Source organism: Panthera leo, chromosome A3 (genome assembly GCF_018350215.1).
Source record: "Panthera leo isolate Ple1 chromosome A3, P.leo_Ple1_pat1.1, whole genome shotgun sequence".
NCBI classification, from domain to species: Eukaryota; Metazoa; Chordata; class Mammalia; order Carnivora; family Felidae; genus Panthera; species Panthera leo.
In genome coordinates this window covers 79,662,121-79,685,735 of record NC_056681.1, presented here as the reverse complement: position 1 = coordinate 79,685,735, position 23,615 = coordinate 79,662,121, and the positions used below count along the sequence as shown (strand labels likewise).

Sequence of the window (23,615 nt, the reverse complement as noted above, 5' to 3'; positions counted from 1 at the left end):
TAGTGTAATGAATCCATTCTGTATACTATAATGCTAGATACACATCATTATACATTTGCCAAAACCAATAATGGGGATGGCGGGGAGCACCTGGCTGGCTCAGTTGGAAGAGCATGCGACTCTTGATCTTGGGGTCAGGAGTTCAAGCTCCATGCTGGGCATAGAGCTTACTTAAACACACACACACACACACACACACACACACACACACACACTCATAATGGAATGTATAACACCAAGAGTGAACTCTAATGTAAACTATGGTCTCTGGTGATTATGATATGTCAACATACGTTCATCTATTGGAATAAATATACCACTCAGAAGTGGGATATTGAGAATAGGGAAGCTGTGCATGTGTAGGAGCAGGGAGTATATGAGAACTCTGCACTTTCTGCTTGATTCTGCAGTAAACTTAAAACTCTTCTAAATATTAAATCTATTTACATTTTTTAAAGTAACAGTAATGTGTTTTAATGATGCCAGTTACCACGAAAAAATTAAATGCATGTTTTAATATCAGGAGATATACATGGTCAAGAGAAAAATTTCCATTGTTTTATTTTTTAAAGAGAGCAGGGGAAGGGCGCCCAGCTGGCTCACTCAGGTTAAAAAATGTCAAACTCGTCAGCTAAAAGATTCTGATGGCTATTAACTTCCCAGGGAGAAATTTATATACAAATTAAACAGTAAGTATAAAGATTAATTTCCTCCTCAAGCCTACAGTATCAAAACAACTTATTATTATGGAGGCAAAACGTCTGCAGTGTGTTATGAACTAAACGTGTGTATTCTCCCAAAATTCTTATGTTGAAGCCCTAACCTCCAATGTGATGGTATCAGAAGATGGGGCCTCTATGTGGTAATTAGGGTTAGATGAGGACACACGGTGGGACCCTCATTATGGAATTAGTGCCTTTATAAGTAAGAGACACCAGAGAGTTTGCCCTCCCTCCCTGTCTGTGTGCACAAAGAAGAGGTTATATATGCACAGTCAGATGGCAGTTGCCTGCAAGCCAAAAGAAACCTACCTTACTGGCACCTTGATCTCAGACTTCCCAGCCTCCAGAACCATGAGAAACAAATCTCTTTTGTTTAAGCCTCCCAGTCTATGGAATTATGACAGCCCGAGAAGATTAAGGCATAGAGAAAACTAAATGCAAATTTCCTTACTGGCTTGCCCCAATTACAGCCTAATCCAAGCCACTGACTCTTCAGGCCCAGGACTTCCAGATCTATACCCACTAATTTTTTAATTTGTTATACAATGGACACAAATTCACAATAGGGCAGGAAATAAATGTAAAAGGTACTAGGGTAATCAAAAATTCACTATCTTGTACTGTGCAAACATCAACTTCACAATTCAGGATCAATCTCCCATCTTGTGGATTGTATCAGTTGCTTTGTTTCTTTTTGCTGCAGCCAAGTGACCATGTTGTTATTTACTGAAAATCTGGGCTGAGTAAGTAGGAATCTGGGCTTACTAATTAAGATGTGGTGAAATGTAAACTAATTTTGATACTTCTAAGCAACTTTAATGATGCAAATGAAGCTTTACTGATGCAAACGTGGCAGGTCAAGTGTTTTAAACATTTTTAAATCTGGAATGGTGATGTGAGTCAATGTAATAGGGCAATAGGGCAGATATGTGCTAAGAATTAAGTTTTAGGAAGAGAAACAGTGGTGGCCAGAAAAAGCCAAGATGAAATGTGTTTGCATTTTTCTCGTGCATTACTTGGCCACTTTCCCTCAGAGAGATTCTGTATCCTTTGCTAAGTAAATCAGGAATTTAATCTTATAATGAGTAAGGGTGGGTGGGTCATATGGTCTACTCACCAATAAGCAAAGCTACCACAAACACTAGAGAACTATACATCATTTGATGGCTACACTGAAGTAGTTCATGCTTTAGACTACTTAAGAAGCTTTCTTTCTAAATATAAATCTGATTTTATGTCACTTATCCAATCACAATCTTTCACTGGCTCCTTGCTGATGAAGTTTTATAGTGATGATGGAGTGCTCCAGAGCTGACGGCAAAGAAGGAATTCTTGAAGATGTCAAAAAGGTGCAAAAAGGTGATTTTATTAAAGCACAGAGACAGGACTCGTGGGCAGGAAGAGTTGCACTGGAGTTGTGACAGGTAACTCATTATACACCCTCAGGTTGACAGGGGTCAGGGATAGAGTAAGTCTCTAAGGAATTTTGGAAGCAAGGTTTCCAAGACCTTGAGGGGCGAGCTGTTGCTAAGGAAGTGCCATTTATTACTGTTTAGTAAAACCTCAGTCATGAGACCCTTCAGATGTATATCAGGGGGCCATAAGCTTAGAATATGATTGTCAGCATATATCTTGGGGCAGTTGAGATAAAGGAAGTGGGCTTACAGGATCCTTGAGGTTGGGATGATGTTAAGCCAAGATTCCCTTTTGCCCCTAGCAAAGTGTCATCCTTGAGGCAGCTGAGCTCCTAGAGGGAAGCCATTCTGCTGGTTTCAAGGACTTGCCAATGGGCTATAAGCAGTAAAGGAATTTAATTTTTCATTTACTTTAGTTTCCCACATCACCATGGCAAGCACTTTAACCCCTTTCCTTCATTCTTGTGTGGCCAGGAGTGTCTGAAGAATATCACACATACTATACCTGAGGGGCGGGGACGCTTGGGGGCTGGGGGGAGCGGGGTGTTGTTAACCTTTACTGTGCCCTCAGCTTGCCCCAAGCTCCTTCATCACTTGCTACCCACAGAATAAAGTCCAAATGTATTAGCAGAGCAGTCTTGACAATCAGGTCCCCTTTATCATGTTTTACCTCACATGTCTGAGAGTAACCTTGCCAGTCCTTGAACTCAACACACATTTCCATATTTACATGTCTTAATGTGGTTCTCTACCAAGAACCCCTTATTCTGCTTGTGGCAACGTTAACTTCTAGACCAAACTTAAATGCTGTTACATTCTAATAGCTGAAACTAATTATAACTCACTGATTATGCTTTATATTTTGCCTTTAATTCTTATCATTTACATAACTGTTCACCTACCCCAGTAAACTACAGGCTCCTTGTGAAATACATACCATCTCACTCATTTTATATTCCCAATACTGAGCGCAATACTTTGCACATAGTTTAATGAATATAGGAATGAATGAAAGACTGCATGTACTTGTTTCATCACCTGATTAAAATGAGTTAATTCTGCATCATCTATCATTCACCTAGACAGAAGAAAATTAATGCGTAGGCCTAACCCAATGGAGTACTAAAAGAGTTTACAATTTAATAACAAATTTTGACGTATACTCTATAAAAAGTGATGTTTTCAGTTTTCGAGTCCACTAATCAAGTCAGCTTTCAAATCTTAATATTCTGAATGCGCGAAAGAGCAGCCTAGTATCTGCTTCAGCAAAATCTCTTGGGGCCATATATCCTGAAAGCAATTTGCTGCCTTCCATATTACCAAAGTCTAATTACAGAACACCACATTAAGATTATATTAAATTACATTGTTATTCAACAAAAAGATCTACAGTTTTAGTCACTCCAGAACAAATTTACATACTAGCCCAGTAACCATGCAAAGCAAAGTCAATGGTGATTCTATGAATTTGATTCTTAATTGTTTTCCTCCAAACAGATGTCTATCCCTATCTTAACCTTCTCCTACATAGGTACTATGCAATCTTTGGCTAGATGTGTATAAAGGGTCTTTTAAAGAAATTATAATTAATAGCACTTCTGGAATTACTCCACATTTGTTTATTTTAATTAAATTCAATTTCCCTAAAATTCTAAAAAGAAAAAACCTAAGCCACACGGACTTTTATAAGATAATAGCCACAAAGCTATATAAATAAGATAGAAACAGAACCTTAAAAACCAGACTAAAAATTTAATGGGGTGCCCGGCTAGCTCAATCAGTAGAGCATGCAATTCTTGATCTTCAGGTTGTAAGTTCAAACCCCACACTGGGTTGTAGAGATTACTTAAAAATAAAATCTTTAAAAAAAAAAAAAAAACCCAGACTAAGAGTTTAAGGTTCTGGTTTCAGGGCAAATTCTCAGAATGCTTCCTGCATTGGGCCAGATTCCTCCAAAAAATAACCCCACATCAATTTTAAATGCCCCAAATCACCAAGTTTTGTAATGTCATAATACAAATTATAAACCAAGATCTGGTCATTTTCTGTATTAAAAGAGCTATAAACCTAATTACTATCTTCTATATTTCTTCTTATATAATCTGTTATTATAGTAAGAAGATAACAAATATAATATTCAAGTCCAAAATGCTCTACAGAACCCGTAACAAGAAAAAAATTAAAAGTTAAATAAAGGTTCAAAAACCTAAATTTCAGGGCATCTGGGTGGCTCAGTCAGTTAAACGTCAGACTCCTGATCCAGGCTCAGGTCATGATCTCACCATCGTGAGATCAAGCCCTGCATCAGGCTCTGCACTGATGGCATGGAGCCTACTTCGGATTCTGTCTCTCCTTCTCTCTGCCCCTCCCCCACTTGTGCTCTGTCTCTCAAAATAAATAAATAAACTTAAAAAAAATTTCCAATTTGTAACTATGTAATTGAGAAAACTTAGTAAATTAATAAACAAAATAAAAGAAATGGTAGTACCGCCAACTTTGGACTACTTCTTAGAAATCAAGATGAAAAAACTTTATGCAAAACAAGTACATTAAGAAAGGTAAAGCAAATTAATCAATCACCCTTCCTGCCCAAAATAATATTTGTTGGTTAGACTAATTCTCAGAAACAATGACCAACAGGATGTATTTATACGACACTTCAATACTTCTGTAAATAACTAAACTCAAGAATTTAACACATTTTAAATGATTACAAATGTTTACCTTCCACAAATATAACTGAAGAAAGAAAATATATTTTTGAGTTAACTCAGGATTTTTTTCTAGTAAAACTCTTATAGGCTCAGGATTCCCTCTATAACTCACTGGAAAATCAAAATGATGTGGATCTGTTGTTAAATGGCTGTTTATGCCAGAAGAGAAGCACTGATGTTCTAGATACTTCTAAATTACTCTCTTTAGTAGTAGAAGCTAACTGTTACTAACTAGCTTTCATTCTGTCAAGTTACTTTTACCCAGTAATTTACTGATCATCTGTATTCTTCTAGTTTGGGGTAGGACTCCAATCTCAGCAAAGGAAAAAAATCCATGATGAAGCACAATGAATGTTTCCTCCTACTGAATACTCCAAGCAACACATTAGCCCTTCTTTAACTTCATGGAGAAAGAATTTAGCTTTTTCTCAAAGAACATTTTGTGGCCAGCTCAAAGACATAAGTGTGGGAAAGTCTCCAGAAGCAATCAAACTAAAAAAATACCCCTCTTCACTTCCTCCGCAGTACTATTGACAGACCATAAACCTTTCTCTTGGGAGAGAGCACATGATTAGTGTAGTATCCAACTCAAGTGCATAAATTAATATTTATGTGAAAAAAATTACTGGGGCGCCTGGATGACTCAGTCAGTTAAGTATCCAACTCTTGATTTCAGCTCACGTCATGATCCCAGTGTTGTGGGATCAAGCCCCATGTGGAGCCTGCTTAAGATTTTCTCTCTCTCTCTCTCCCTCTGCCCCTCTTCCCTTCTTGTGCTCGCTCTAAAATTTAAAAAAAAAAAAAATCACTGTTTAAGGAACCAAATTGTTTAGAGGTCATCTCTTAAAACCAGAGTCCCACTACCAGCTTAAATTCATAGACCTGCAATAAGAGAGGCAGTCCTAGCCTGTAGAAATTTAAATAACTTAACAATTAAGAAAAATAAGAATGAGAGAAAACACAAAAATGCCACACTAGCTGTACTAGTGAAGAAAGGCCATTAAAGTACTATTGGACAAGCGATAAAATGTATGACAAGAGAGAGGAGAGTATAAAACTTAAGAAGAATAATGACTTAATTATTTGCAGCCTCAAAGGAAAACATGTCTCAGGTACACAGGAGTTCGGAAGAAATACAACTCAGGGCATGGTTCCTACGTGCAATCTATTTATAAGGACAAACCAGAGCCCAAAGAAACTATATAAAAACTTCTCAAGAGACACCTGGGTGGTTCAGTTGGTTAACTGTGCAACTCTTGATTTCAGCTCAGATCATGATCTCACTGTCATGAGATTGAGCCCTGCATCGGGCTCTGTGCTCAGCATGGAGCCTGCTTAAGATTCTCTCTCTCCCTCTCTCTCTCTGCCCCTCTCCAACTCATGCTCATGTGTGCTCTCTCTTTCAAAATCAATAAATAAAACATTTTTAAATTAAAAATTAATTAATTAATAACACATTTTTAAAAAATTATCAAATCAACCTGTGAATAGATCAAACATGGTTCTCATACAACGGAATACTACTCAGCCTTTAAAAAGAAGGAAATTTTGGGATGCATGGCTGGCTCAATTGATACAACATGTGACACCTGATCTAAAGGGTTTTAAGTTTTGAGCCCTAACTGAGTGTAGAGATTACCTAGAAATAAAATCTAAAAGAAAAAATTTTAAATAAGATAAAATCTTAAAAAAAAAAAAAAAGGACATTTGGGGCACCTGGCTGCCTTAGTCGGTTGGGCACGCAAACCTGATCTCGGGGTTTTAAGTTCAAGTCCCACAGCAGGTGTACAGATTACTTAAATATAAAATCTTTTTTAAAAAAAGAAGGAAATTTCATAATATGCAACATCATGAATGAACCTCGAGGACAATATGCTAAGTGAAATAAGCCAGTCATAGAAAGATTAACACTGCATGATTCCCCTTATATAAGGCATCTAAAATAGTCAAATTCATGTAATCAAAGTATCAGAGTGGTGGTATCAGACTTGGGGGGCGGGAAAAATGGTGAATTACTAATCAACAGCCATAAAAGTTTCAATTAAGCACAATGAATAAGCTCTAGACATCTGCTGTACAACACTGCACCTACAGTCAGCAATACTAAAATTTTTATTAAGCTTTCTTATGACAATAAAATAAAATAAAAAATAAAAATAGTTCTCTACTCATGGAAGATACCTAATAAGAAAATAATGACTAAAATTTAAGGATTAAAAAGTAGTCTCCTCTATTCATAATAAAGCAAAAACCAAAAACTTTTGAAATCCCCATCAACAGTACAATGGATAACCATCTGTGGTGTTAGAAGTTAGTAAAGTGGGGGGCACCTGGGTGGCTCATCGGTTGACTGTCTGACTTCAGCTCAGGTCATAATCTCGCGGTCTGGTCCGTGAGTTCGAGCCCCACATCAGGCTGACAATTCAGAGCCTGGAGCCTGCTTCAGATTCTGTGTCTCCCTCTCTCTCTGCCCCTCCCCCTCTTGCATTCTGTCTCTCTCTCAAAAATAAATGAACATAAAAAAAATTTTTTTAAAAAGAAGTTAGTAAAGTGGGGAGGAGCTAGTGACTAGTAAAGAGCATAAGGGGGTTCCAGGATGCTGGTAGCATTTGGTTTCTTGATGTGGGGGCTCGTTACATGCATATGTTCAGTTTGTGAAAATTCGTTAAGGTGCACACATGTGGTCTGTGTATATTTCAGTATATATGCCATATCCAATAACAAGTTTTTAAAAATAAAATTAAAGTGTTCTCTCTATAGAGAACTAGCTAAATACCCAGAAATGATACAAAGACTTTAGGGACAGATAATTAAAAATAATCTAAAGGAAAGTAAATTAGATGTATGATATATGAGTGGGAAAGGAACCCTCAGTGTAGAATTCTCAATTAAAAAATTGTCATTTTATATTTGTATGTCAAGTAATCTATTTTATACGGAGCAAATCTTGATGATTAAAAATAAAATACTAGGAGATTTGTTCCGAACATCAAATTTAAATAAAATATATTAACATTTATCACCTTGATTGTAAGTAAAGTTTTCCTTTTTTTTTTTTTTTTTAACATTTTTATTTATTTTTGAAGACAGTGCAAGCAGGGGAGGGGCAGAGAAAGAGGGAGACACAGAATCTGAAGCCGGCTCCAGGCTCTGAGCCGTCAGCACAGAGCGTGATGCAGGGCTCAAACCCACAAACCATGAGATCATGACTTGAGCCAAAGTCAGATGCTTAACCAACTGAGCCACCCAAGGACCCTATAAGTAAAGTTTTCTTACAAGCAAACCAAACATACTAATGACACAAAACTGATTATCCCCAGCAAATGTTTGTTATTGATTTTTTTAAGTTTTATTTGATTACTTGGATGGAGAGAGCGATGGAGGGGCAGAGAGAGAGGGAGAAACAGAGAATCCCGAGCAGGCCCCATATTGTCAGCCCAGACCCTGATACGGGGCTCAAACTCACAAACCCATGAGATCACGACCAGAGGTGAAAACCAAGAGCAACTCGGCCACCCAGGCACCCCTGTCTGTCACTGATTTTAAGGGATCAAAAAGATTATCAGAAGTAAAGGTAGAGAAGTATGTAAAAACGAATTAATACATTTTCTGCCCTCATTCCTTTATGCACACATTCTTGTTTACTATCAGGATACCCCTTCCCTCCTTGAATGACAAGTCTAAGAGATAGGAAAATTCTCTGTTTGATTCATTGATGTTCCCAGTGCCAGGCACAGGACCTGGCATTGTAGGTGCTCAATAAATGTTCACTTGAATAAATGAATGCATTTTAAATAAATGATAAATGATTTGATTACTTCTCAAGTAACATACCCTCAGGATAAACAAAATGGAAATTTAAGGATTTCATAAATGGTACCACGATCAGATGTCATGACATAGAATAATATACAGAATACTATCTTTCAAAGACATTTTCCATACTCGCATACAAAAACATTAAAAGTTAATCATACATATGGGGCACCTGGGTGGCTCAGGTGGTTAAGCGCCCAACTTTGGCTCAGGTCATGGTCTTACAGTCTGTGAGTTCAAGCCCCACATAGGGCTCTGTGTTGACAGCTCAGAGCCTAGGGCCTGCTTCAGATTCTATGTCTCCCTCTCTCTTTGCCCCTTCCCCACTCACACTCTGTGTGTCTCTCTCTCCCTCTCTCTCAAAAATATTCTAAAAAATTAAAAAACAAAAAGTTAATCATACATAAAGCACACATAACACAACCCATACCAAAATTTCTTTAATTTAGTATAATATGGCACTTTTCAAGGAATCAGTTGAAACAAATAATGAAGTCAAAATTTGTAAAAATTATGTTCTTAAAAAAAAAATTACAGGAGCGCCTGTGTGGTTCAATTGGTTAAGCGTCTGACTTCAGCTCAGGTCATGATCTCGCAGTTTGTGAGTTCAAGCCCCACATCGGGCTCTGTGCTGACAGCTCAGAGCCTGGAACCTGCTTTGGATTCTGTGTCTTCCTCTCTCTCTGCCCCTCCTCCACTTGTGCTCGCGCTCACTCTCTCTCAAAAATAAATTAAAAAATGTAAAAAAAAAATTTTTTTAATTACATTCTACCTTAAGACAAAGCCAAAAAATGAAGATGTTTTATTAGGACCAAAAAAAATGATTTTTCATATTTCTATAATTTTTATTTTATTTTATTTATTTATTTTTTAATATATGAAATTTACTGTCAAATTGGTTTCCAACATATTTCTATAATTTAAAATAAGGATCCACTTCACCTTTATACCTTTCTTATGGCATTTACCATGTAATACAGGATTCTTTAAGAAAGGGACTGTGATACTCACTTTTGTGTACAGAGCCAGGTATATAGCACATTAAGGGCTCAGTAAATATTTGATAGCTAAATCAAACAGAGAAATTGTCTTTAAAATCTCTCTACCCAGGAACTCCTTCAACCCATAAAGTCTGCAGACCCAGAAAGCTTTCAGAGGAAGAGATTCAAAAATAGATCTTCAATTAATCTTTTTTTTTCTAAGTTTTGGGTTTTTTAAGTAATCTATATATCCAAAATGGGGTTCAAACTCACAATCTGAGATCAAGAGCTGCATGTTCCTCCAATTGAATCGGCCAAATTTATAGAACACCTCATAGAAGTCATTTGATTTCTCTTTATTTTTTTTTAAGCAGGCTCCATGCCCAAAGTGGGGCTTGAATTCACAACCCCAAGATCAAGAGTCTCATGATCTACTGGACTAAGCCAATCAGGCACCCTTCATACCAGTCATCTGAGCCCATTAAAATAAACTCCAGCTGGTAATCTGCAATTGCTGCTTTTATCATATGATGTCCAGTGACATAAAAAAAGTAACATCTTACTAAACAGTTGCTTGCCAATCCTTCACAGAAGCAGAACTGCATCTCACAAGTTACCATCTAAATTCTCAAAACTATTCAATGAAATTAGCAACATTTAGTGATACAAAAACTAGGGAACTATAGCAAAATGAATGTATTTATAGAGCTTTAAATTTTCCAGAAAATGGTATTTCTAAATTCAAGCTATCAAACCAAGTATTTTACATTCCTTTTGGATAAGAAATTCTTATTGTTGAGTAGCCAACTTTGTTTTCTTAACTAGAACATTCAAGAGAAAGAACATTTGAAACATTGTTGCTTCCAGCAGTGTTAGCAAGCCAATATTCTACTGCCACCTAGCACAGAAAAGCAGAACTACTACTGCTTATAGTTAACACAATGATGAAGACAAAAGACAAATCAATCTGAAAACATGTCAGAATAAGTCAATATTTCAGTCTCTTCTATTCAGGTCTCTTAATCTACACATTTCAAGACCAGATATTTTGCATTCTTTTTTAAAATCAAGTTAATTTATTATTTAGTATTTGCTCTCTGAACCGTATATGGGTGAAGTTCATTCTTAACACTGAAGTGTCAGTGAAGACAACTGCTTTATACATTTTTCAATTGTAAACTCAGACCAATAATGTATTAAAAAGTATCTTACACAGTAAAAATTTCTACGTTATATAACAAATGCAAAAACTCTATTGCAAACACAAAGCTCAAAATTTAAAAGGATTCTGAAAAAAAAATTTAATAAAAATAAAAAGTATTCTGGCTTTTTCAGGGCGTCTGGGTGGCACAGTCAGTTAAGTGTCTTGACTCTTGATTTCAGCTCATGTCTTGATCTCACAGTTCATGAGATCGAGCCCTGTGTCAGGGCTCTGTGCTGACAGTTCAGAGCCTACTTGGGATTCTCTCTCCCTCTCTCTCTGCCCCTCCCTCACTCACACTTGCTACCTCTCTCTCTCTCTCTCTCTCTCTCTCTCTCTCTCAAAATAAATAAATAAATAAATAAGCTTAAAAAAATTTTTTTAAAGTATTCTGGTTTTTTTTCACAAGAATGAGGTATTAGATACATTTCACAAGATAAATCTCAAAACAGAAGCTGAGGGGTGTCTGGGCAACTTAGTTAAACATCTGACTTTGACTCAGGTCGTAATCTCATGATCTCATGGTTTGTGAGTTTGCCCCCCACATTAGGCTCTGTGCTGACTTGGAGCCTGCCTAGGACTCACTCTCTCTCACTCTCTCTCTCTCTCTCTCTCTCTCTCTCTCCACCTCCTCTACATATTCTCTCTAAAAAAAAAACAAAAAACAAAAAACAAAAAAAAAAAAAAACACAGAAGCTGAAGATACCATTCTTTGATGATAAAAAAAATTATCAGGGTGCCTGGGTGGCTTAGTCAGTTGAGTGCCAACTTCAGCTCAGGTCATGATCTCACAGTTTGTCAGTTCAAGTCCCACATCAGGCTCACTGCTGTCAGCACAGAGCCCACTTTGGATCCTCTGTCCCCCTCTCTCTCTGCTCCTCTTCCACTCATGTGTTCTCTCTCAAAACTAAACAAAACATTTTTTTAAAAAGTATCACTACTGGGCAGTCAACTCATTCATTTTACAAACCTAATACCAAATACACTTTTAAGCTTCTGCTTTTATAAAAAAAAAAAAAAGAAAGAAAGAAAAGAAAAGAAAAAGCTTCTGCTTTTACTATAAATACTTACCACAAAATTTTCCAGGTTATTTGGAAACTAGGATTAAAATGTGCTTTAAAAATAATATAAACAGGGCGCCTGGGTGGCTCAGTTGGCTAAGCATCCGACTTCAGCTCAGGTCATGATCTCACAGTTTATGAGTTTGAGCCCCGTGTCAGGCTCTGTGCTGACAGCTCAGAGCCTGGAGTCTGCTTCAGATTCTGTATCTCCCTCTCGCTCTGCCCCTCCTGAGCTCGTGCTCTGTCTCTCAAAAATAAACATTATTTTAAAAAATTAAAATGATATAAACAAATATTAAAAACCAAAAATATACACCAGAGTTTGCAAAATATTAAACTACTGGAATATTAAAAAGATTAAGTAGGGTATCCCTCAGCCAGAATTTAACATTTTCTACTTACATCATACCCCAAAACATCTCAGCAATACAATGTTCATTAAAAGCCTCTGAGAAAAAGCTTTTACCCATGCTGAGTACAAGTGTACCAAATTCCTAATACTGAAAAATAGCATATAAAAATCACTCATGGTAATTTTTTTTCTTTTTTGAGAGAGAGCATGCGAGCAGGGGAGAGGGGCAGAGGCGGGAAGAGAGAGAGAAAATCTTAAGCAGGCCCCACGTTCAGCAAGGAGCCCAACCCGGGGCTTAATCCCACAACCCTAGCATCATGACCTGAGACGAAATCAAGAGTCGACACTCAACAAACTGAGCCACCCGGGCACCCCATAAATAAATTTTTTTTAATTCAAATGAAGAAAATTATGTATTGTATACACCCCCTTGTGTTTTAAAAAAAGAGGAAAGACTGCTGATGATGGGGCTCAGGGCATGCTACCCCAAAATACAGCTGGCATAAGGATTCTTGGAAAATGAAGTAGTTGGAGAAAAGGCAGAGCAGGAAGGTCTCTGACCTTCTCCCCCACTCCTTTCTCACGAAATAGGTCATAAAATCCACATGTGAGAGGTGCCCTCTCTATACCCAGAAGAAAGCAGCATCCTTATCTCCAAAGACAAAGAGATGTCAAAAAGAACCCTACAAACAGGCCTTGCTAAAGTTTACTCCAGTTTACTACAATTACCTCATACTCCCCTACTCCTCCTGTGACCTCTTCACCAAACCCAGCATAAAATACTCAGGTCTAACTGTTTCTTTGGGTCTTCATTTCCTTATGAAAGCTCCTGTGTCATGCAAAACTTATATGAAATAAATTTGTATCCTTTTCTCCTGTTAACCTGTCTTTTGTCAGTTTAATTTTCAGATGTGGCCAGGTCCCTAAGAGGATCAAGAAAAAAACCTTTTTCTCCCACATGTTGACTAAACATAGTAGTATACTGTCTACATCAAAATAAAATTCCTGGAAATTAAAAACATGATCAAGTGAAAAATTCAATTAAAATGCTAGAAGATAAAGTTTAGGAAATCGATCAAAAAGTAGAACAAAGAAAGAAATGGAAAATAGAGAAAATAAAAGAAAAATTAAGGATTCAGTCTAGAAGCTCTAACATTCAAAATCAGAGTGCTAAAAAGAGACTAGAGAAAAAAAGAGGGAAAAAAATCATCAAAGTAGGAATACAGCATTTCCCAGAACTAAAGGTCAAGTCTCCAAATTCAAAGGGTCCACAGTGGCCAAAATAATGAAAGAAAAGAAAACCACAAACCAAGGACACTCAAGGAAATAAAGGATAAAAAGAAAATCCCAAAAGCTCACAGAGAAAAAGTTCACAACTTCAAAACTGTGAGTCAATTTCACAACCTAGAAATACATTTTCAACCAAACTAGCAATTAAGTATGAGACTAAAGATACTTTTTTAAGACTTAAAAAGAAAAAAGTGACCTCTCATATACCTTTTCTTAAGGAGGAACTACTTGAGAACATGCTTCAAGATCTGAGAAGAGACACAGAAAGCAAGCTGAGCCCAGCAAGAAGACAGAGCTACTTTATGGGTGCATCCTGGACTGTTCAGGTGATGTTCTGACAGCTAATAATTAGGCCCTAAAGACCAAGTCAGGAAACTTAAAATAGGGTCCCAAAGCAGTCCAATCCTCATTTAGGAAAGATATTATCATGATCGTAGTCAACTATATTCATGAGAAACCCCAACCTTGGGACCAGAGGTAAATTACTTTTGTGCTGTTTCTCTCCTTTCCTTTTAGTTCATTGTACTTAATAAGTAGACCTTTCCCTGCTTTTCTTTCTATGTTCATGTTGTAGAGTGGGCTAGGAACCATTCTAAACTGCCTATAATCTGCATCAGTTGGCACACTCTGGCTGCCTTTTCAAAAGGTAACCCCTGGCTTAATGTCTATATTCCTCAAGAACTATGTATTCCACAAGGGCAGGGACTATAGCTGTGATGTTTACTGCTGTATGCTGTATCCCAAGCACAGGGCATGGCATGTATTAAGATGCTTAATAATATCTGTGGTATACGTAAATGCACAAAAACATTAACACTGGTTATGTCAACAGATAGTATGTTTTTACACATCTCACATTTCTAAACTTTCTTTAATGAGACTAAATATTTATAATAAAATTAATAAGGGAAAACATACAGGTAGCTCAACAAAAAACAAATTAAACCGAGCACTTCAGATGATACACATGAATTACATGATATACAAAACCTGTATTACCACAGGTCCTTTCTTTCCAGTCAATCTAATTCTCAAACAAATTATAAATTTTTATGGCTTCAAGAAGAGAAACAGAACCAAGGATTTAAAATAGAAATATATAAAATAGAAATATTTTTATAGCTTTTTACTATTACACATTTTTTTTAAGTTTATTTATTTATTTATTTTTAGTAATCTTTATACCCAACATGGGGCTTGAACTCACAACCTCGAGACCAGAGTCGCATGTTCTTCCAACTGAGCCAGCCAGGTACCCCTTAAATATTTCATTTTTTTAAGTAACCTCTACACCCAACATAGGGCTGAAACTTAAACCCCGGGATCAAAAGTCTCATGCTCTTCCAACTGAGCCAGCCACCTGCTCTTCAAGTCTTAATATTATACTATCTATAAGTTATTTTCCAATGTAAGTTTAAACCAGTTTTCACGTTGATAGTTTTTACTTGATTTGCCCGCTCATAACATTATGTTTTATATTATCTTATATTACATTAATAAACACATAAATTTCACATACTCTGAATATTAAAAAAAAAAATCCAAATTCAAATTCTATGTCTTATGAAGAACACACACTTATGGGGCGCCTGGGTGGCTCAGTTGGTTAAGCGTCCGACTTCAGCTCAGGTCATGATCTCACGGTCCGTGAGTTCGAGCCCCGCATCGGGCTCTGTGCTGACAGCTCAGAGCCTGGAGCCTGTTTCAGATTCTGTGTCTCCCTCTCTCTGACCCTCCCCCTGTTCATGCTCTGTCTCTCTCTGTCTCAAAAATGAGTAAACGTTAAAAAAAAAATTAAAAAAAAAAAAAAAAGAACACACACTTAGTACCACGGAAACATTAAGGCTCATTTCTTATTTACCACAGATCTCATGAACCTAAAGAACAAGAAGTAAAGTTCCCCAAGAGGACAGAACACAAAATAATCCCTATTTCCAGCTTCCAGATTTTTTATCAAGTAACCAACTTCTAAACATAATTTATATAGTATATTGTTTCAGGGTGCCTGAGTGGCTCAGTCACTTAAGCGACCGACTTCAGCTCAGGTCATGATCTCCTGGTTCATGAGTTCGAGCCCCGCATTGGGCTCTGTGCCGAGAGCTCAAAGCCTAGACCCTGCTTCGGATTCTGTGTCTCCCTCTCTCTCTCTGCCCCTCCCCTGTTCACACTCTCTCCCTCTCCCAAAAATAAATAAACATTAAAAAAAAATTTTTATATAGTATATTGTTTCCAAATATTAAACAAGAGTTTAAGGGTAACCTGGGTGGCTCAGTTGGTTAAGCATCCGAGTCCTGCTCTCAGCTCAGATCTTGATCTCAGGGTTGTGAGTTCAAGCCCCACATTGGGCCCACACTGGGCACAGAGCCTACTTGAAATTTTTTTTTAAATAAAAAAATAAATTAAAAAAACAGGAGTTTAAGAATAGATGTTTGAGACAGAAATCAGCACATTTTTTCTGTAAAGGTTCAGATAGTAAATATTTTAGGTTTTTTAAGGCTGTATCTCTATCACAACCACTCAACTGTTATTGTAATAATGCAAATTGCTAAAGACAAAATGTAAATAAATAAGCATGCGACAAAAATGGCAGTGGGGTCACCTGGCTGGCTCAATCAATATAACACGAGACTCTTGATCTCAGGTTGTGGGTTCAAATCCAGCATTGAGAATAAATACTACTTAAAAATAAAATCTTGAGCTTGGGTGGCTCAGTCGGTTAAGCATCCGACTCTGGATTTTAGCACAGGTCATGATCTCACAGTTCATGGGATCAAGCCCCACATTGGGCTCCAGTCTGGCAGTGCAGAGCTTGCTTGGGATTCTCTCTCCCTCTCTCTCTGCCCCCTCCCATGCTCTCTCTCTCAAAATAAATTAATAAACTTAAAAAAATAAAAATAATAAAGTAACTTTAAAAAATAAAAATGGCTGCAGGCCAGATTCATCCCATGGGCCATAGTTTGCTGACCCCTGGCTTAGAATATTATACCTTCCAGCTCTCCCCATATAGATAAATGTGTAGGTTTCTCTCATGCTTATCTTTTTAATGGCAATCTCCATATTTAAGCACTAGCCACTCATTCACTTAGTCTACAGATTTTTACTACCACATGCTAGAAACAGTATTAGAAGTTAGGAATAAAAAGATAAAAATAATGAAGTCCTGCCCTCTTAATGCTTACATTCCAACAGGGAAGTCAACAAATAAGCTAATAAGTACATAATATAATTTCAGGTAGTACTGAGTATGAAGAAAAGTAAAGCAGCGTAAAAAGAGTAGGGGAGGAAAGGTGAGACTCTTTGGATAAGTCAGGGAAGACCTCACAGAACAGCACTTTTAAGTAGAGAATGAATGAAGCAAATGAACACTCCATATGAATATCTGGCAGATTATTACAGGCATATGGAGGAACAACTGCAAAGGCCCTGAAGAGTCAGAAAGCACCTGGCATGTTTAAATAAAGACAAGAAGACTAGTGTGGCTAGAAATGAGAAAATGTGATCAGAGAAACAGATACCGAGAGATCATAAAGACTTATGGACAACAGTAAAAGGACTGGATTTTAAGTTTGATGTGAAGCCATGAATTTGGAATGGCTGAAAGCCAGAAACTAAGGAGATACAATGCATGCTTTAAAAGCATCACTGGTTTACTTGTCAATTACATCTCAATAAACCTTGGCAAGGGGAAAAGGATCACTGGTAGCTATTAATCCATAAGCTATTGCTTGCATTTCAAGACTTCTAAAATAGGATCTAAACCCGTGTGCCCGGCTGGTTCAATGTGCAGAGCACGTAACTCTTGATCTCAGGACGGAGTTCAAGCCCCAAGATGGGCATAGAGTCTACTTAAAAAAAAAAGAAAAAAAGACCTAAACATATTTTTAAATTCAAATCATAGAAGAAAAGAGAAATAGATAAGTTAACTTTTGACTGTAACTTGACTTTTGTTGTATAGGAGTATGTCAACAATAGATAAAAACCAACAGAATTCTCATTAAAAATTTTTGTTTGGATGAAGCTAAAGAGTATAATGCCAAGCAAAATAAGTCAGTCAGAGAAAGACAAATACCACATGATTTCACTCATACGTGGAATTTAAGAAACAAAACAAATGAGCAAAGAAAAAGAGAGAGACAAACCAAGAAACAGACTCTTAACTATAAAGAACAAACTGATGGTTACCAGAAGGGAGGCAGGTGGGGAATGGGTGAAACAGGTGATGGGGATTAAGGAATGCACTTGTCATGATGAGCACTGGGTAATATATGAAATTGATGAATCACTATGCTGCACGCCTGAAACTAATATGTAACACTGCATGTGAACTACACTGGAATTAAGATAAAAATTTAATAAAATTTGTTTTTTGTTTAGTATGAAATTTCAGTGAGGGAACACAAAATTATCACCAACAGAGGGCAGTAGTGAACACAGAACATAAGTATACAAAAAGTGATCTAGCTTCAGTTAAGATCTTCCTCTAGAATTCCAGTAAACTAGAACAAGGAGCATCCCTGCAAGGTTAACAGCAGAAGCAAGAAATAGAGAATATGCAAATACATATCTAGAAGAAACTGAATTATAAATATAAACCAAAAAATAGGTTAAAATGGCAGAGTATTTATACACAATGTCATCTCCCTAATTAAACACACCACTCTCAATTCACTGGTTTCACTGCTCCTCAGAAGCTACCATAAATAAAGTTAGAGCAAATGAATGGCCAGCTTCATATATGTATAAGCAGAAGGAAGGTTTGCCCTTTTGTGAGCAATAGGTAATGCTCAAGAGGATCGATGTCCCAGCCAAGTAGGGTAGGAAAGCTCCATCCAAGTGGAAAACAGAGACCACTACAAATGCCAGCAATCACTGCATTACATCTGGGCACAGTGTGAAGGTTAAAGGGAAAGAGTGCAGCTCAGGTTATCTGAAACAGCCTATGAATGAATGCAGGCAGCTGGCAATAAGGAGTCTAACATGTATACCCGTTGCCTATACCGTGCAGGGAGTTATGCATCCTTTCCTTTCTTTCCTCCAACCTCTGTTGTCCATCTTCATTTTCACTTTCTTCACAGAACTGGATTCTCTATAGATGACTGAAAGCTATGGCACCAAATGAGATGAGGTACTACTCACTTTTATCCTCAGTTTGTTTCTCTTTGCTTAGACTCCTGCATTTTTTTAGTATTTTCCTCTCTGCTCTTCTAGCCTGCATGCTCTTCTAGCCTGCATGTTGAATTCAAGATAGCTGAAACTCTGTGGAGTTTCAATCAAAGACAAAAGAATAAAATGTTTTGACTTCTACTGTCATCTATATGTAAAAATGTATATACCTTGACCACTTCAAACTCATTAGGATGGCTAGCATCACAAAACAAAAACAAAAACAACAAACTATCAAGTGTTGGCAAGGATATAAAGAAATCAGAAAGTCAGAACTCTTATGTACTGTTGGTGGGAATGTAAAGTGGTACAGCCACTGTGAAAAAAGAAAAATTACATATAGAATTACCGTATTATCCAGCAATTCCACCTCTGGCTATATATCCCAAAGAATTGAAAGCAGGGTCTCAAAGAAATATCTGCACTCCTGTGTTCACAGCAGCATAATTCACAATAGTTAAAATATGGAAGCACGCCAAGTGTCCAAGGACATGAATGGAAAAAGCAAGTGTGATATACACGTACAATGGAATATTATTCAGCCTTTAAAAGGAAATCCTGCCATATGCAACATGAACCTTGTTGACATTATGCTGAGCAACATTAATTCAGCCACAAAAAAGACAAATACTGTATGATTCTACTTACACGAGATACTCAGAGTAGTCAAAATCATAGAAATAGAGAGTAGAATGCTGGTTGCCAGAGACTTATATGGATGGTGGCGATGGATGAACAACATTATAAATGTATTTAATACCACTGAACTGTACACTTTAAAATGGTTAAGATGATAAATTTTATAAGTATTTTGCCACAGTAAAAAAAAAAAAAAAAAAAGTATGCCTTGCTTAAGAGCAGGAATTAAGGTTAACAGGAATAAAGAAATAAAAGGTTGCTTCATTTTTTTTCTTGGCTCCTCCACCAATACTCCATATTGGGTACCACTATGCTATGGTCAAATTGGACTATTTACCATTTCCTGACCCTGCTCTACATTCTCCTAGAATGCCTGGAATGCCCTATACACTGCCCCTCACTTCAGTCTCTATTCTACACTTTATTCAAGAGCAGCAAAAATGGCATCTCCAAGAAACCTGTAATACCCCTTTCTGTCCACAGTTTACTCAGTCCCCTATTTCCAAATACTGCAGCATCCTTGCATCATGACTGTTTGTGTACATTCTCTTTTATTGCAGAAGGTCATGCTCAAAGCCTTTTGTTTAAAAATCTTGTTTGCAGGACTCCTGGGTGGTTCAGTTGGTTAACTGAAGGCGTCCCAGTCTTGATTTCAGCTCAGGTCATGATCTTATGGTTCTTGGGACCAAGCCCCGCATCTGGCTCTGTGCTGACAACACAGAGCCTGTTTGGGATTCTCTCTCCCTCTCTCTCTGCCCCTCCCCAATTTGTGCACTTTCCCTCTCTCAAAATAAATAATCATTTAATAAAATAAATAAATAAATAATAAAAATAAAAATCTTGTTTGCGTATGTTTTCCTAAGAATTAGAGAAATGTTTATACCTCAGTGTTGCTTAAAAAGGTAAATGAATATTGGAACTAGATGCCATCTAGAACTAGATGTCATATAGTTTCAGTTCTAAGTCAAACAATCAAATGCTTTTCCCCTGGTTATCTCAATCAGTTATACCGAGGCTGTGTTGCAAAGCAAAGGCAAATCTTGTTCTACTCCCACCACTAAGTGAGCCGTGCTAGCTCTTCAGCGCAGAATTACTCAGAAAACTGAAGTATTCCATCGTCAGGCAGAGGACTGAAAGGAGAGAGAGCAATACCTGGATATTATTCAGCAATATATTTAAATGAAAACAAGGAAGACAGTTTCTAGGCAGTGTCTTCTCTGGGTATCCTGCAATTTGTATCTCATAATCAAACAAAAGAATCAAAATATTGTCCACCCAAAGACCAGCAGCCCCCAATGTTTGGAGCTCCTAAGACACTGGCTACACACATGCTGTTCTTACTTCCTGGACCGCAGTCAGTCATCCTCATCCCCCCCACAGGCCTAGCAAACACCTCAAAAACCCAGGTAAGAAGTCAAATTCTCTAGGAAACCTTTTCTGCCCACTCAGAGAATAAGATTTGATACAAATAAAAGGCATTCATTAGTGTTTATGTTATCAACTAAAATTACTCAGAATAGGGGTTCCTGGATGGCTTAGTCAGTAGAGCATGCAACTCTTGATCTAAGGCTGTGAGTTCAAGCCCCACATTGGGTGTAGAGATGACTTAAAAATAAAATCTTTAGGGGCACCTGGGTGGCTCAGTCAATTAAGCATCAGACTTCTGCTCAGATCATGATCTCACAATTCTTGGGTTCAAGCCCCCCATCAAGCTCTCTCTGTGCTGGCAGCTCAGAGCCTGGAGCCTGCTTTGGATTCTGTGTCCCTCTCTCTCTGCACCTCCCCTGCTGGCGCTCTGTCTCTGTCTCTCAACAATAAATAAATGTTTAAAAAATAATAAAATAAAATATTTTTTAAAATAAAATACAGGAAACCTAGGTGGCTCAGTCTGTTGGGCATCTGACCAGCTCAGGTCATGATCTCACCACTCCCAAGATGGAGCCTCGAGTCAGGCTCTGTGCTGACAGCTCAGAGCCTGGAGCCTGCTGAGGATTCTGTGTCCCCCTCTCTCTCTGACCCTCCCCCATTCACACAAATAAATAAATGTTTAAAAAATAAAGTAGGGGCACCTGGGTGGCTCAGTTGGTTGAGCGTCAGACTTTGGCTCACGTCATGATCTCTTGGTTGGAGAGTTCAAACCCCGCATTAGGCTCTGTACTAACAGCTCAGAGCCTGGAGCCTGCTTTGGATTCTGTGTCTCCCACGTTCTCTGCCCCTCCCCCACTCGCATTCTCTCCCCCCCTCAAAAATAAAAATAAACATTTAAAAAATTTTAATAAATAAAATAAAATAAACAAAATTACTCAGAATGTCCAGGATCACACCTGAGATATCACTCCTAATATTTCCATGCGACAATGTGTGTACTTTTTGTGAAATAATTGCTTTGTTTTTTTTTTTCTGGATTCAAATCCTATACGCAAAAGCAGTTAAAAAAAGAAAAACACAACTGCCTTTTTAAAGTCTAAGCAGTTTTGAAACAAACTGATGCAAAAACAGCTGAAATTTCAACATTGCCTTTAATCAAAGTGCGATTTCAGACCAACTAGACTTAGACTCCCTGAGCCTGTTTCCTATTCTTTAAAATGAGTGTCCACCTAGGACAGTTTCTAACACATAGGAAGCCCACAAAAATCTAAAATCATTTTTATTGCCTATCTCTCGAGTATATTTTGGCACTGGATTCATTCCTATGACTAGTTCTCAGTCTAAACCAGTGCTGTTCAATATAGTGGCTATATGTAACCACTGGTCGCTTGAAATCTGGGTAGTACGAATTGATATGTGCTTTCAGTGTAAAATACACATAATATTTCAAAGACTTGGTGAAAAAATAAAATACCATATTAACATTTTGTGTATCGATTACACAAAAAGATCATACTATGGATACACTGAGTCAAATGAAATAAAACTGATTTCATCTGTTTCTTTTTACTTTTTTAATGTTGCTTTTAGAAATTTTTAAATTATATATTTAGCTTTCATTACATTTCTATCGGACAGGTTGACTTACACTTTGACTTCAAGCTGGTCAATGTGCTCTCTTAACCATACAGTGCACTAGTTCACAGGGGTTCGCTCCAGCCAATCCACCCCATCCCAGCATACAGTGGCTCACTTAAACACTCCCCACTTCCACAACCCGGGAAAGCTGATTTAGCAATTCTTTAATTTTTAATTTTAATCTGGAGCGCACAGATCAGCCGAGGCAACTCGAAATTGTTGCCCACACAACTACAGAGGAAAAGTTGAGGGAAAAACCCAGCGTCCTCTTCGGTGCGTGTTGGTCAACACTGCTGCGAGGCTGGGAGCTTGAGCAGAAAAGGGTCACCCCTAAGAAAGTGAGAACGGGCGACAGGGCAAGCGCCTCGGATCTGAAGGAACATAACGTAGAGCCCACGGAGTGGAGGTGTCAGAAGGAAAGCCTTTTCAACTTCTGGGGAACCAATCTGAGGATGGAAGGGAAGGAGCTGGGTTCCGTGGCCGCGGCAGGGAGGATCGATACCTTAAGAATCCCTCTCATCTTAGCCAGAAAGGGGCGGAACTCCTCCAGTGACACGTCTGGATAGAGCTGGCTCCGCAGCAGCTCTTCTGTGATGCCTTGATGCCCGTGGAAAGCTTCCTGGGCCAGGCCGCTCAGCAGCCCGCTCAGAGGCTTGGAACCCTCAAGCTCGCCCGCCATGGTCAGCTGCGGGCCCGCCCCCCAGCAGCTGAGCGCAGCCTCGCTACGGCACCCGGGATGGGCCTAAATAGCCTAGGCAAAGGCGCGCGGGACGAATGAGGGCGAAATTCCGCCAGCGGTCGGTATTGGTAGCCAACAGATTTGCTCTGCAAAACCCATCGCCTAGGACTGCCACCGTGGAGCTATCCATAAAGTTCCAGAAGAATCACTTTACTTCCGCTGATTCCCTTCATTACTTCAGGGCCTACTGAAAGGAAAGATCACTGGGTGAAGACCACCTGACATGGGGAACTATTCTATGAATGAAGGTGGTAGTTTAACTTTGGAAAGGCTGCATCTCACCCCAGGCCTTGCCAATCCACTAACTGAATAGGATCTATCACTCAGATGTAATCTCTGCCTGATCATTACCTGTCTACCTTTTGTCCAAGAAAAGTTAACTAACGCCTAATAACATAATGTGTTTTCTAGGATTGTTATTTGCCTTTATATATATGCGTGTGTCTTGTGTTTCCAGCTAGATCAGCGGCTCAGCTCCGAAGCTCCTTTTTATAACATTCTGTTAACACCTTCTTTA

At 38.1% G+C, this 23,615-nt stretch overlaps 1 protein-coding gene across 1 annotated transcript in view; it reads right to left on the bottom strand.

The window, feature by feature from the left end:
- COMMD1 (copper metabolism domain containing 1) overlaps positions 1-23,336 on the bottom strand; it is a 187,349-nt gene extending 164,013 nt beyond the window's left edge. The window contains exon 1 of the mRNA XM_042932397.1: positions 22,862-23,336. Coding sequence (XP_042788331.1) covers positions 22,862-23,038 — 177 coding nt within the window. The 5' untranslated portion in view covers positions 23,039-23,336. The remainder of the gene's footprint in view (positions 1-22,861) is intronic.
- Positions 23,337-23,615: the final 279 nt, after the last annotated feature.